This window comes from Pollachius pollachius, assembly GCF_949987615.1.
Source record: "Pollachius pollachius genome assembly, chromosome: 16".
Classification (NCBI taxonomy): domain Eukaryota; kingdom Metazoa; phylum Chordata; class Actinopteri; order Gadiformes; family Gadidae; genus Pollachius; species Pollachius pollachius.
This window is the reverse complement of record NC_136949.1, coordinates 19253624-19268609: the sequence shown is the minus strand read 5'-3', so window position 1 is coordinate 19268609 and position 14986 is coordinate 19253624. Positions and strand designations below refer to the sequence as shown.

General features: G+C 42.0%; 1 protein-coding gene across 3 annotated transcripts; it reads right to left on the bottom strand.

The window, feature by feature from the left end:
* Positions 1-357: 357 nt before the first annotated feature.
* On the bottom strand, positions 358-14841 carry fbxo25 (F-box protein 25). Of its 3 annotated transcripts, none has more exons than XM_079753689.1 (10): positions 14727-14841; positions 14160-14306; positions 10401-10510; positions 10008-10057; positions 8786-8878; positions 5585-5678; positions 5037-5221; positions 4309-4491; positions 3246-3389; positions 358-1405 (listed from the first exon to the last, which is right to left on the bottom strand). In XM_079753689.1, exons 2-10 carry the CDS (start codon positions 14267-14269, stop codon positions 1316-1318), a joined length of 1059 nt encoding a protein of 352 aa, XP_079609815.1. In that variant the 5' UTR covers positions 14270-14306; positions 14727-14841; the 3' UTR covers positions 358-1315. The 3 variants fall into 3 exon arrangements, with proteins under 3 accessions (XP_079609815.1, XP_079609816.1, XP_079609817.1); XM_079753690.1 differs by having other exon boundaries at positions 10401-10486; XM_079753691.1 differs by lacking the exons at positions 10401-10510; positions 14160-14306; positions 14727-14841 and adding an exon at positions 10316-10399.
* Positions 14842-14986: the final 145 nt, after the last annotated feature.

Genomic DNA, 14986 nt, shown 5'->3' with positions numbered 1-14986 from the left:
GGATGAATCTGTTTGGCCAAAGTGTGTACAGACGCTCCACTATCATACGTTACTGTATCTGAAATAAAAAAGAAAGGGCCATCTTTGCGTGATCTGAATTATCCTCTGTGATTAGAGTTTTCTCCACAGCTTTCGCTCTGAATTGTGTTTACAGAACCTGCCAACTCTGAGGGGGTTGGAAGTACATTTTGGCCCAAACAATTACCATTCTGCTAAGCTTTCATCAAAAAAAACACTTTTATCCAAAGTGACTTCCAAGCATTTGTCCTAGATCCATGACTTAGAGGAGCAGACAGGGGTTGGACCTCATGCCCAGCGGTTCAGACCAGGAGATAATGGGGACACTGTATTTAAGAATCTTTGTTGAAAAACAAAAGTTTAATAAAGGTTACAGTATCCACATTTCAGGAAGTTTAAAGTAAGAAAATGCCACTGAGGGGTGAACTACTCACCCATTGTATCAGCTGAGATAAACCTTTACAATGTTCATTCAATTCAGTGTTCCCTAAAAACAGAAAAGGGGTAACACACAGGGCTGAGAAGTCTGAATCTAACTGAAAACCATTGATACCCAGATGGTACCCAATGTATTATCTCTTCTTTACATTTTCTCAATTCAATAGTCTCCTTGATTACAGCAGCAACAGGACCAGCCCCAGAACAACAAACAGCACACATGTATAAATATGTATTACTATATAATAGAGCTACCGCCCATTAACAATATGAACTGGTTAGTACCAACAAGAGTAACGGATGATAAAAAGATATTACAAAAGTCGAGAAAAGAGAATGAATTCATTTCCATAAATACTATTTTACCTTGAGATCTCTGCAAAAAGCTTGCATCATTAAAAGATGTTTTGCAAGCATAAACATACACGTCAATTAGGATTTTTGTCTTTTTAGTGTATGATGTAAATATGTTTGTAACAGGAATGCACACAAGAAATGGAGGTAAACAGAGACTTATAATTGCATAGGACATGCACTTATTTCCTTCAGAAAAATCCAGACAACAAGACCCATAATTCCTTCTCACTACTATTCCCCTATTAAAGCCTTCACTATTCCTTTACCAATATTTGTACACAAATACACTTTTTTTTAAATTCATAAATTACTGTGTAAAAATCGCAAATATAAATTATTAAACATTTTTCCACTCAACAACAAAAGCATTGAGTGGACAGAAAGATGACCTCGGACAGTGTCCTCGTTTCAGCTGAAGCACTTTGTATTGAGACATCACACATGCACACCTCCGGAGGGGCCCAAGAAGGTAGACGGGACCCTCAGAGTGGAGCACAGGGCCTTAGAACTTGAAGAGGTCGATGAAATGCTGCGGGGAGACGGGCACCAGGGCGCGGTCCGGGTCCGCGGCGGTGCACGGGTGGCCGCAGTCCTGGAACACACAGACCCCACGTCACGTACCACACCTGGGGAGCGGGGGTCGTCTGCAGACACCGGGCCCTCACCAGGCCACATCCACAAGGACACAGCTACAAGGACAACACACTCAAAGCACATTTAGAAGTAATGAAGAAATACAGGGGGAACGGCAGATTGTGAAATGAGGGGACATCCTGAACACATGAAGACAGGTGCGATAGGACAGGAAATACCTTGAAGAACAACCCCAGGTGGCGATCCTTTAAAACCCAAGGAAGTGCAGGAGGAGGGGAAAGAGGAGGAGCAGGAGGAGCAGGAGGAGGTGGGAAGGAGTTAGGAAAGGCAGGGAGGATGCAGAGAGTCCCACAATTAGAACGCAGGGAATCAGGCAGGCAAGGATTCCAAGGGAACAGTGAGAGAGACTATAACGGTTCATGGAATAAATGTCCCAACAATTTCGGTCATTGAAAGTAAATTGGTTTACACCACCCATTGTACCTCCAGGATTTAGGAGTGCAATATAACAAGATCATTTGGAGTCTGGTCATCTTGTGGTAAAGACTGGAGAGTATAACCATGTCAAAATAAACATGTCCTTGTGTCATCAATGCATCATTCATACTAATGTTAATGTTGAACCCTTCATGTTATGGAACAGGTTCACAGATTACCCCAGAGCTCTTGATCAGGGATTAGCTTTCTTTGCACAGTGCTATTAGCAACCATAGGCCAATAAGCACTGATACGTGGCATTTGTCCGTATTTTCACCGTAAACACTTGAAGCACCGTTTCAAAAGTTGAACTAATCAGAATCAGAATCTCTTTATTGTCATTGCACAAAGTGCAACAAAATTGGGGTCGAGGCTCTCAAAATAAGTGTTTTTTTTTTAAAAAAGATTTTCTTTTAATTTGTTCACATGTAGACCTTAGGATGTGTGCATTGGGAAAATGTATTAAAAAAAAGTGCAGGAACTGAATATCAGTGTTTTGTGTGTGGTTTATCTATATTTTGGAATAAAAGTAAATCCAACTAAGCTTCCATATCACTTTAGTGTCACTCCTGTGTGGTTTCATAATTTTGTCACTAAAACGTTGATATCATCATTACCCAAATTAAAGAAAAATATTAAAGAGGCCGTATTATGAGGCTTTCCAATGAGCAGATCACAGAGGTGTCCTGGTAGGACCATAACACTGGTTATGGGTCTGTCTATGAATATACATATATTCATAGACACTGCACTGACTGCTGTGATGCCTCAATGTCTTCTTTCTATAAAAGAGCTTTGGTACTTTTGGGTTAATTGGTTAACAAAGATAACCAACACAAAGGCCCACTCTGTTTCTATAAACCAATGATAGGATAGGCAGGATAGGGGAACACAGGTATTGTTGTTTCACTTTGTGTTGACAAACGTAGGCTAATTATTGTAGGCGCTTTGGATAAAAGCATCAAGTGAATGTTTCAACTGTAAATAAAATGCATTCAGGTGTTAGAATGACCACAACAGGAGAATATTTAAATCCAATAAAACACAAAATGCTTTCATATACGGCTATAACAGAAACTCAATGAGGCCTTCAAACCGTACATTAAAAACTATTTTGACGTTTTTTAGAATATGAACTGTAAATGTAGATGTGTTGTCACCGCCACTGGCTACAGTACCACTGGGGGTCCGTGCTGGTACCTTCCAGAAGAGGATGCTACAGTACCACTGGGGGTCCATGCTGGTACCTTCCAGAAGAGGATGCTACAGTACCACTGGGGGTCCGTACTGGGAGGTGCTGGTACCTTCCAGAAGAGAAGGCTACAGTACCACTAGAGGTCCGTGCTGGGAGGTGCTGGTACCTTCCAGAAGAGGATGCTACAGTGCCGGCAGAAGTGCAGTGTGTCTCCGTAGTGCTCCCTCTGGGGGTTGTGCCTCTGCAGGCTGAAGTAGAGGCCCTTCCAGTCCACACAGCCACTCTCAGTCATCACCATATTCATGGAGAACTGTGGACAGAGAGAGGGCCAGTGGGGGAAGAGGGCACATGGTTATGTCATCTAGTGGTCTGTAGAAGTATTCATTTTCAGTCTTTTGCTTTTCATTAGAACAGAAGATTTATTTGTGTTGATTAAATATCTAGCCGGGCAGTGTGACAGGCCACCTGTCGATGAATCTTCTTCGATACTAGTATGTACTTCTATGAATTGTTGACTGACTGGTGTAATGAACCTACATTTATACTTTATTTCTACATTGGTTTTGTTTTATTTTGACATGATTCTGTATTTTATTTGTGGTCATAAGGTCATCTAATTAATTTTTGTCAATCATCATATCAACATGCGTGGTTAGGGTTAGTGATTGGTGATTGGCCCATTTCTGATTACATGCGATATATAGCGCGGAGAATTCCGGAAGGGACAGGCTTGACTCTATCCGCGCCCGTGGATGCCTTATCATTTGGACTCTCTCCACTCCCTCCGCCCTCGTGGACGACTTATTGTTCGATCGTTTGGATGCTCTTCACTCCCTCCGCTCTCGTGGATGCCTTATCGTTTTGACGCTCTTCACTCTCTCCGCTCTCGTGGATGCCCTATCGTTTGGAAGCTCTCCGACACTCCGTGGTCGCAATGGACATTATTGGACTTCATAAGCACATTCTTTTGAAAGTGAACCTTGGTGTTTAGGAAAGAGGGAAAAACTTTGTGAACTATGAAAACCTTGATACTGAAGTTTTTCAGATAAGTATTCGAAACTCATCCATGACTCTCTGCCTACCTTTGCTGACATTTTAACACGTAACACTGGAAATAAGCTTCTTAAAAGTGAATCTTCATTTCATTGTGTTTAACTTTAAGTAACGGTAGACATACTTCACAAAATGGAGTTCTCTGTAGAGTGGACTTCCTGACGGTTTCCTCTCACCTGTCTCTCTGAGAAGTGAAAGAGGCAAAGCTTCCTCCACAGATTTCGGTTCTCACTGAGCATGTGCAGCGTTGGAATGGCCTGTCCCAGGTTGATGATGTCGGAGGCGTCTGAGAACTTGTAGAGGATGGTGTTGTGTGTGTCCAGCGGCAGGTCGCAGAACTTGGTGCCATTGGACATTTGCTGCGTGGATGAGGATCATATAAACGGGATTAGATTGAGCTGTGGGCAGGAGCCCATTCAGACAATCCGTTAATTCACATGCAACACAAAGTCAAGCCATGACCTCCCACCAGGTTGACATTCTCGAATTTTACCCTCTAGTTTAACGTTCCTGATGCCTCATGTATGCTGGACTACAGAAGCATGGATTTGTAACTTAAAGTCATGGCCATTCAAGCACTGGAGGAGAAGGAATAGTTCAACATAACAACCGAAAAAAGTTCAGCATTCCTTCAAACATACACAGACCCATGCACGGTGTTTCCTAACACTTGGGTTGCACATTTGCATACAAGGCCCTGAGAGACTGCCAATTTATAAGCTGTATATTTAATGGTACATATTTTGTACGATTACAAGACCTAACCATTTGTACCCATAAGCAAACTACTACTAACCACTTGAGGGCCCTAATGTTGATGAGGTTAGGGTTGATTTTCAGATCAAAAGCAACAAAGCGGCAGTCCCCAAAGACCCTCTAGATCTTTGCCCCAGCTAGGCACTACCTTTGGGATGTGCAGGTTGTTGAGCTGCAGCTGCCAGTGGTAGATGGTGTCCAGCCTGAGGAGCCAGACGTTGATGCTGCCAACCAGCACGCACTTCCCCACCCCCTTGGTGAGGGCGTGCACGGTGCAGCTCAGGTCCTGCAGCAGCTCCTTGATCAGCCGCGGGTTGTAGTGCTCCTCTAGGACTGTCACCGTCGCACGACAAACACAAAAGACACGCAAGAATGAGTAACAAAACACAGTCCCTCAATCTAACTGTAGTGGCAGCGCCGTTACAAGCAGAGGTCACGCCATCGCTGTTTTGGATAGGGTTGAAACAAACACCACCTGCTGTATAGTGCAAGCCCTGAGAGAGCAGCGTATAATTCAACGGTTTGAAAGGCCTCAAATGTTTCAACACTGATGCCTGCTGGCCACTGTCCCACTTTCAGAATTCTGAGAAAGCAGAGGCCTATGATAAATTACAAGAGAAGGGAAGAGCAGCCTGGGAAGCATTACCAAACAAAAAATTCTGCGTCACTCACTCACTCATTCCCTCACTCACTTACCCTTGCATACGATCTTATCCAGTATGTTGAAGTAGTTTTTCTGGGCACCACCACTCAGAGAGGTCAGCTGGGACTTTGCGATGAGCTGGAAAAGCTGTAGTCAGAAAGCAGAGGTGGAGTGGCCGTCGGGACGATCGGGAGATTTCCCGGTCGGCCGGCCGGCCAGCGAAGTCAGTTGGACCGGCCCACAATTATTATGAGCAGCCGCGAGACGTCTGCAAGACGGCCCTGAGCATAATTTAATCCTCTTCAAGACTCTAGCCTCCGTGAAAATCTCCGAAATATACAATATAAGTCAAGGGAACATCCAACCAAAATGTATACCACTTGCTTACACTATGTCTCATTCATGTTTTTTTTATTTTATTTTAACTTCATTTAATTCTTCATTATTCAGGCGTTACAGAACTTTCATGGTCATAAATAAAAAAATACGAACTACAGTTTACTTCAATTTCTTTGTTCTTGAATTGACGTAGAATGAAGCAAAGACTCTTGGGATTGGGAAATGCGTTTATCCAATAAACAGCTTTCAGGTCAAGTCCATTTTCGGAAATGTAGGGGGATATATGAACGGCCCCACATCTTATGGCATGACCCTAAAGACACGTCAGACAGAGAAAGCGAGCAAGTTCGTGGTTGGTTGCTTGTTGTGGCACTCATGGAAGGCAAGAAGAGAAAGGAGAAAGGAGGGGCTGAAAAGGGCAGAATAAAGAAGAAGGGGATGCTGGAGGGGGATGCATCTAAGTGCTCAAAAATAACGGATTTATTCCGAAGTCAGGCATCAACGAGTCGTGCATGTGAATTGACAGAGAAACAGTTAGCCAGAGCTCAATCATTGACTTAATTGCTATGCGGGAGCTAGCACAAGCTGCTAGTCAAATGTGTATGTGCTGGCTGGTATATTTCAGACGAATTAATGACTTAACTGATCTTTCTCTTTTAATCGATGGAGAATATGTTTTGGAACATGTAGGCCTATCTGCCTAAGCCCACGTTTAAATAATTTTGATGTTGAATGTTGATGGCGCAGTGTTCGAAATAAACAGATTGATTTCATACAAATCATAAAAGCCTCTCCGTGTCATTGTGTGTGCGTGTTTACGAGGTGCGTGCGGGGTTCTTGATTGACCGGTTTTCGATATTATTATACGAATATTGAATAGTATTTTTGTCAGAAATGCACATCCCCAATTAATACCAGTATAAATTCGATTTTTCACTGTTAAAGTATTTTTTTTGCGTTTAAGATATTAAGTGATTTCTTGCCGATGATCCATGGCTGCCTTTGTGAATGTCGGCACACATCGAATAACCAATTATTCGTTCATACCACCCACTGATTATTCGACCATGAATTTTTTGAGTTATTCACATCCCTATACCCATTAACTCGCGGCCTATATACAAGGAAAAAAATTGAGCATTGTGATGACGCTGATCAGACAATGCTAGAAGAAGAAGTCATGGCTACAATTACAGATGTGCACACATTGCAAAATGTTATAGGTATAACAGAGGATAGAATGCAGTGTATGCTAAACAAAATGCATATATTCATTAGTGAAATATGAAAAAAGCCCGGTGGCTTTTAGTGCCCCACTCCGCCCCTGTCAGAAAGCCACACCAATCAATCCACAGAGAAACTCTTTGACAAAAATAGATAAGTTAATGTTATGCCGAAGCCATAAACAACTACTTCATAGGGCTTGTTCATCAGAATGCATCCTAGGATTTTTTGGTTGGCGATACTCCAAAAAATTGCCATATTTTTCAGTACTACAACTCAAGAGAGTTGTAGTACTGAAAAATCCTGAATCAACATAACGAAACCTTAACCTAGGTTAGCGAATAATTGGTGTTACTTTTCCCTACAGGGAGTTTGTTCTCCTCCATCAGGCGCCGTGGTGCACCGCCATGTCTAAAGAGGAGCCCAGAACGGACGGCTCCAGAGGGGACTGCTTCTGAATTCAATAAAAAGAATTTGGCAAAAGTTGTAGGAAGGAGGGGGTGTGTGGTCCCAATGGCTACGACCCGTTTGTGATCATGTTTTAATACCATCGTTCTTTAGGAGTGTTATCAGATTGTTTTAGATGAAATGCGCCTCACAACTTGGTGTTATACTACAAGGGTCCTAGCACCTTAACCCTCTCATCAACATCAACCGCTGGCCAGACGGAGCTCCACACATCAAAAAAAAAAAAACACCCTGGGGCCTTTATTGATGTGTGTCGGAGACACTTCACCCTCTCTCACAAAGCTTAACCCTTACAGAACATAACCTATGTTCAAGTAACGCAGTGCAAGTAACCATTGGCTTTTAGCACAGACTGTTATGGAGATGAATGATGTGTATGAATTAAATGTGTATGAATAACTTTTACTACGATAGATGCACTATGTTGTGTTGAGAAACGTAAATAGGCTATTACCTCCGCCACGTCTTACAACTTGTACAGTCTCCATTACATTGACATTGACCATTACACAGAAACCCCATGGGGATTGGTTGAACGGATGTATTCGCAGGCTAAAGCCATACAACGATTCCCCTTGGTGTGAATCAAATCAATGGCAGTGTATTTCCAGCGTAAGTATTTTATTAATTGAATTGCAATAAACAATGTTGTGTTCAATGTCAAAAGAACCCTAACTTGTAAGCGATGACCTATAATTTACATTTACAGACTAAATACATTCACAGATCTATCAAGGAACCTCGTCACTTGACGTCATTTGATAACGATGACATAATTTGAAAATACCAACCAACAATACACACAGTACAGGCCAGTACAGGACCCCTTACGCAATACAGGCCAGTACAGGACCCCTTACACAATACAGGCCAGTACAGGACAGCTGTCACAATACAGCCCAGTACACCTTACACAGTACAGGCCAGTACAGTACACCTTACACAGTACAGGCCAGTACAGGACACCGTAGCTGTTGAAAAAGGGGGCGGGGGGGTTAGAGGGTGTATTCCGTTGGTTGCACTCTGCAACCACACCGCTAGTTGCTTCGCATCATACACATTAGACTTTTAATGACTTAACAATGACCAAAAAAAGCCTCACTACCTACACAATCACCAACATCCCAATGCTCCTATGGTTCCGAGGTGACGATGTCAACAACGTACAGCACGTACAACACCAGACATCTACAGATAGGAGGATTCACTTGTAATTTGCTTACTTTGGCTACATAGTTGAATCTCCTCAGGTCTTGGATAGCGCTGGAGAAGTCCAGGCGGTTGAAGGCCTCGCCCAGCGTGCAGTAGCCGTGGCGCTGTGGGGACAGAGGGGTCAACGTCCACACGCACCGAAGCACTCCAACACCAGGCCGCGGAGGCCAAAAGGGCCCAGCTCAGACTCATTGCAGACGTTAGAAGCTAAAATCAGCTGTTTTTCCAGAACTCTAAAACGGCGTAAAATAAAGTGTTTTGACGACTATTTAACAGATTAAATAATCAGTTAAATTGACATTATGATAACAGTCTGATTATCTCCTCCTTTGGATTTTTGACAGTAATTACAAAAATTTGATATCCAATCAACGATTGGCGATAGCCAAAGTCAGACCCAATCCTTCCATTGATGATCTCTCCATGTTCAGTTCAGTGACACACTGTAGGCTACTGGATTGGGTATTTTCCATTAGATAATCACATTTTTTTCTCCCTTTAGTTCTCAGAAAGTGTGTGGATCAAGGTGATAAGAAAGGTGGTGATCTAATCAAAAAGGATGGTTAGCCTACAGTAATTGAACATGGATTGAAACCCCATATAGCCTAGGCAACATCGTGAATCAACATCTGTCGAGGTCAACCATGATCTGGGTGGGTCTGACTTTGGATATGGATAGGGTTCATCACTCAAGAGGAAGAGCTGATTAATTATCAAATGCCTAATTTAACACAATATTTAACTTATGTGTTGGCACCAAAACTAAGCAAGTAGAGCAGCGGGAAAACCCTGTAAAATATGTGTTTTTAGTATATGCTACACATGAACCTCCTAAGATGGGGCATTTTGTATGGTTCACTATCTCGGGATATTGGGCATAACCCATGATTGAGATCTCAAACTCGGGATATTGTTTTCATCGCAAAATGTCCCGCTTTGCAAAAGTTTAAAAACAAATAAATCTTGGCAAAAAGCGTTATCTTGTTTACTTTTGGAGTGTTCATGTGTAGTATACACTAAACAATTAATTGTTAAATATCCACTAATACAGAACATTTCTCAGCAGAATAATATACAATGCAACATTATCAAACTTTAAATGCCTGATTTTCCTACCTCGATTTAAACCAATACACGCCTTCCATCAAACGCATTCTCACACACACACAAATGACGGCATATGCAATGGATCTCAACCAAAGCACATTGACACGTTGAGTCTCTGACAAGCACCTCTTTGGTGCTCTCCTTCTGCACGTAGATCCACTTGTCGCTGAAGTCACCTGGACACAGAAGTCACACACAGATTCACCCTCACATTCGGAGTACACAACAACACTTAAGCTTTCTTTTAGGCCAATATTATCCTATACTCTTAAAGATAGAATAATGAAACATGAACATTACACTGTATAGATCCATAGTACATCCTATAAATACATACAGAAAAGGGTCCAGTAAAAACCAAACGGTATAGAATTACTCAAGTCAACGATGATTAGCTTGACATCGTGCTCGAGTACGTTACCCTCTTACTTTACCTTCCATACCAACCACGGTTTTGAACAATCCGCAACACATGTTTGTACAAATGACTCATCCGTTGCTCGTTACGCCTTCACTCACATTGGGATTTGGTGTTGTGGTTGCAGATGTCCTTCAGCGTCTTCTGATTGGCTGGCTCACTCACTGCTCCCACAAACAGGTTCTCCCTGCTCACATCACAGAGTCTGTTTCTACACCATTGGAAGACACAATTACACAATAGTTTGTTGCAATGAAAGTGACTCTGGGCCAGGGGAGACAACACATAAATACCAAGAGTTCTCAAACCAGACCAGAAACTGCTCGACTAGACATTTATTTAGAGCTTATTGTTCAGAATTTCTCATAAAGTGGTGAATTGTGTCGGGTGTCTAGTTACTTCCTCAAACAGTTTGTTTTATTTTCACGTGGATGGAGCAGACACCCAACTGCAACCGGTTGAAGTGGCATCGAACCCGTGTCGGTTAAGTGACCCCACCTTGTCACCCACGTGAGCTGGTTGTCTGGGAGGAGGGGGAGAGCGACAAAACTCTCCAATATTCTGAATTTGAACTGCAGTACACATCACAAAAGCTTGATGTCAGTGTTACATATTAAACATCTAAGCAGAGTTACGACAATATGGTAGGGTTATGCTTTGTTACAAATTGCAAACGTCTTGTGTTGGATATAACCCCTCCCACAGATGGATGTCCCACCTAGAACAACGCTATAGTACCATATTAAATAAAATCGAACTCAATAAAATGTAATGTAATGTATTCACAAACACTTTCAGTAATGCAAGGGGCAATAAAGGCAGACCTGGATGCTGCCTGTTTGCATCTATGGGTTTAGTCCGAAAGGGAGATTGAAGTCAGTGAGGGTCGCATCAGGAGGGGCTACTGTATTCATAGGCATTCACTAACGAGCGTTGATGGAGACATCAAAGGGGGCCTGACCGTTTGGTCTTAATGGGACTCCCATGTCTCATTGAGCACCTGACTGATCACTCCAACGAACCCATCAACACAACAGAAATACCAATGATCTATTACGCATGCAATGCATAGTATTGCCTATTAAGGGGCCAAGCACCGTAAGTGAGGTCCCCTGTTGTGTTTGTTAGTGTTTGTATGATTATTTCGCCAGAAATACCAACTCAGCCAAAACCGGTCGCTTTTTATGAAACTTGGGTGACTAAAGATTACCAATGAAAGTAATGTACACTGATTGTCCCAATGGTAACACTATAGCAAACCTGACCACTTTGACCTACAGTAATGAAGCCTTTGCGGACATAAGGTTCTCCTCATGGCAAACCACTTTGCCTCAAGAACCTGTCCTCAGTCTGGATCAATATTCTGTCGTTTAGAATTTTGTGAAAGAAATAAAGACCACAAGGATCCTAGTTAGTTTTTTCTAGATAAAATCCTTTGGTCAGTACCATCTGTGGGTAAATATCTTCCTTCTTACAAGGGAAGTCTGTAAACTGCAATAAATCCCCCAGGAGTCCATCAGCACGGAAATGGGTGTGGCCTAAAAACGTGGATAGACTTATATGCTTATAGGGATCAAGATGGACTCCTATGACCTTGTGTCCAATACTAAAGTTGTTAGGACACAATTCTGACTAAGACAGAATAAGACAATCAGGGTAAGGCATCAAAATGGCCGTGGCTTGTGACTAAAACTGACATCGTTCCTAGATGCGATGTTTGATTTGAGCGGAACCAATTTTGGGACTGAAAACAACATGACCACCAGAGGCCCAAAAGGTTTAAATTAAATAAATGTGGCCAAAAGGAGAGGTTCACTTAATGATCACATAATCATACATAGTTATTTTAGGTTATGTGCAAGTTTGTGGTTTAACAGAAAGAGAAATGCTACTGTCTGAAATGCATTATATCTATAATCCAGCCTAGTTCACTTATACACCACATTGGTGATCATATTGGTGGACTGGGGGTTGGGTTGGACCAGCCAGGCTGGCTTTGGGGGTCAGATTGGGCCTAATACAGTAACATGGATGGGATGAATGAGAACCACTGTAATCCCTCTGTCTTTATCCATGTCACACATTAGCACTGGCATGTGTACACACACAGACACACAAATAAAAACATGCCAACAAAAGAGAGATAAAGGGGAGAGAGACAGAGAAAATAGAGAGCAGGAAAGAGAGAGAAGGAAAGCGTGGGGGAGAGAGAAACCCAAACTCAAAAAGAGAATGTGTCGTTGAACGTTGCAGGTTCGGAATGCAATGGCATAAGATTTAATGTGGGCTTAGCCTTGAGAGGATAGCAGATACACAATTTTAAGAATAATAAAAGAAATGTGATCTTTGAGATTGCCACTTTGAAATAATGCTAGTATACATGACATTGACTAGATTCCAGTTAACTAGACTTCATAAAAAATACAAGCAGGAAGAGTACTCTGTTGTCCATGGTTAACCTACTGTTCCTCATCGTGCCACATGACCATCAGGACTATCTCCTGCATAAAGAGACACACAATAGTGTATAACAATATCTATGTAATATTCCTGTTCTCCATTCTTTTTTAAGCCATTGGTGGGAAAACTGATCAACATTAGCCATGATTAGAATTAAACCAATCACTTGTTACTTTAATCACTGAAACCTAACGACAACTTGGATATGGAGCTGCTCATTTCGAAAGAGCATTAGTAAATATCTGTGCTTCCTATTGTACCAGAGAGTACACACAATTAACCGTCACCAGTGGGTTCTAGAGAGAAGCTACTGCCATGTGAAGCCTCTTTCTCTTGATTCCGCTGCTCCAACCGGGAAGCTGTTTGGACTGTAGCCCAATCATGATGTCGCACGTAGATGACGTTACACACCATTGGCATTGTGCATCTCTTTATGCAGGAGATGGAGTGGTGATGACAGGGTAATGTGGCACGATAAGGAACAGTTGACTGATTATAGCCTCCCTGTGTACCTGGAGCAGCCATCAGGGGCTGGTACAGAGGCTTCCCCTTTCCACTAGAACCCTAAAGCTGCAAGAGTCATCAAAACAACTCAACACACTTTGTGCTGTGTTTACTTATCTTTGTGAGCTGCCATTAGAAAGCTATATTAGACAGTTTAATCTCTACCTGTCGATTGAAATGCATTGCAATTCTCACACCAAGGTAGGTGCAGATTTCTGAGCTATTAATGAAATAAAAACAGGCCACAATATGCAACAACAATAGGCCTATTTGATACCCATGTTATCAAATATAACAGCCTGCATTGCCTTTATATGTATGCTTTAGCATATATACGCTATTTACAAAACAATATTAATGCATTTATTATTTGATACACTGAAGAGTTTATTTTACTCTGCTGTCTCGCATGTTACAGATCATTAAATCTCATTCATATACTTATTACTTAACCCTTGTCTTAGCTGTAAGCATAGCATCTCTCTCCATGCCTTTCTAAAATAACTCTCATTAGCGTTTGGGTTCTGTGCCATGCAGGTGATCAGGCAACACATCTGTGATCAACAACATCAGTCGCTATTCAATAGAGTTCTATCTATCCACTTCTGCAATAAGGCAGCTTATGCATTTCTTGGGATGACAACCTAGTTAAATAAAAGCAATACTATTAACAAGAAAATGTATTAATTATAGTAACAGTGATGGTTACCTTGTGTGTTTACTACAAGAAACATGTCGTATTCTGTGATTGCCTCCCCCCACCACAATCCACTAAAAACATGCATTAAGCTTTCTACAAAGAATCTTTGGAAAAGAGTAGGTAATGGGTAAAAAAAACTAGTTCAAGATTGAAAATAAAGCATAAGTGTGTCAGAGAAGGGAGGATCTGTTCTTACACGTCAATCTCGTTGGGGTTGTCTCCAAACACCACAGTCCTCTGCCAGCCGCCCTCCGCCTTCCTCCAGCTCCACCCGGGCGACCTCCAGTCCTGACCTAGGAAAGGCATCTTCTGGAGGGAGGGCTTGGGATGGTAGAAGGAGAACCTGAGGAGGATGGAGGAACAATGAACCAATAGGTTTTAGCCTTATCGAAAAGTGACAAGCTGGATTTGTAATCGCAGCTGTATTAATTATCAATGATTTGATCTATTGTTGCAACGCCTGGATGTTGTGTAGATATTGATTCGGCCGGGTGTACACATACTGACACACACACATATATATATATATATCGGCGCATTGTTCGTCTCCAAAGTTTGCCACGTTGGGAACAAACAATTGTATTTCTCTACACATTTGTACAGAAGCCTACATCGTTTAGAGTGGACAAAACCTATGGCAATATGATGCATTTCTACATTTCTCAACTGCATTGTCATTTATTTTGATATAAATCATTTAACAGATGAGGTTATGTTAAATATGCTGAGGTAAATGAAGGAATACCCTAGGTTTAAAACATACCTTGAGTTGGCGGGCTGACCTTTGCGTCGTTAATCAATTTTGAAATCTCTCTTTTCCGAGGAAATATTGACGGAAGTAAACACTGAAAGCCACACTGAACACAGACTGATGGGTGGAATGTGGACCCGCCTACTGCTCCTCTATCATTGGACAAAGCTCATCCTGTTGCTACCCAAATCCCGCGCTACGGATTGGCCAGCTTGATTATCAATCGGTTCTTTTTTATCCTCTTTGTTTTGGTGAGGCATTTCCACACACGT

Excerpts from the sequence above, each read along its gene's own strand:
- fbxo25 (XM_079753689.1), bottom strand. The coding sequence starts at position 14,269 with ATGCCTTTCCTAGGTCAGGACTGGAGGTCGCCCGGGTGGAGCTGGAGG. Across the intron at positions 5,679-8,785 it reads GATTCAACTATGTAGCCAAA|CTTTTCCAGCTCATCGCAAA; the intron begins GTAAGCAAATTA and ends TTCTGACTACAG. Across the intron at positions 4,492-5,036 it reads ACAACCTGCACATCCCAAAG|CAAATGTCCAATGGCACCAA; the intron begins GTAGTGCCTAGC and ends TCATCCACGCAG.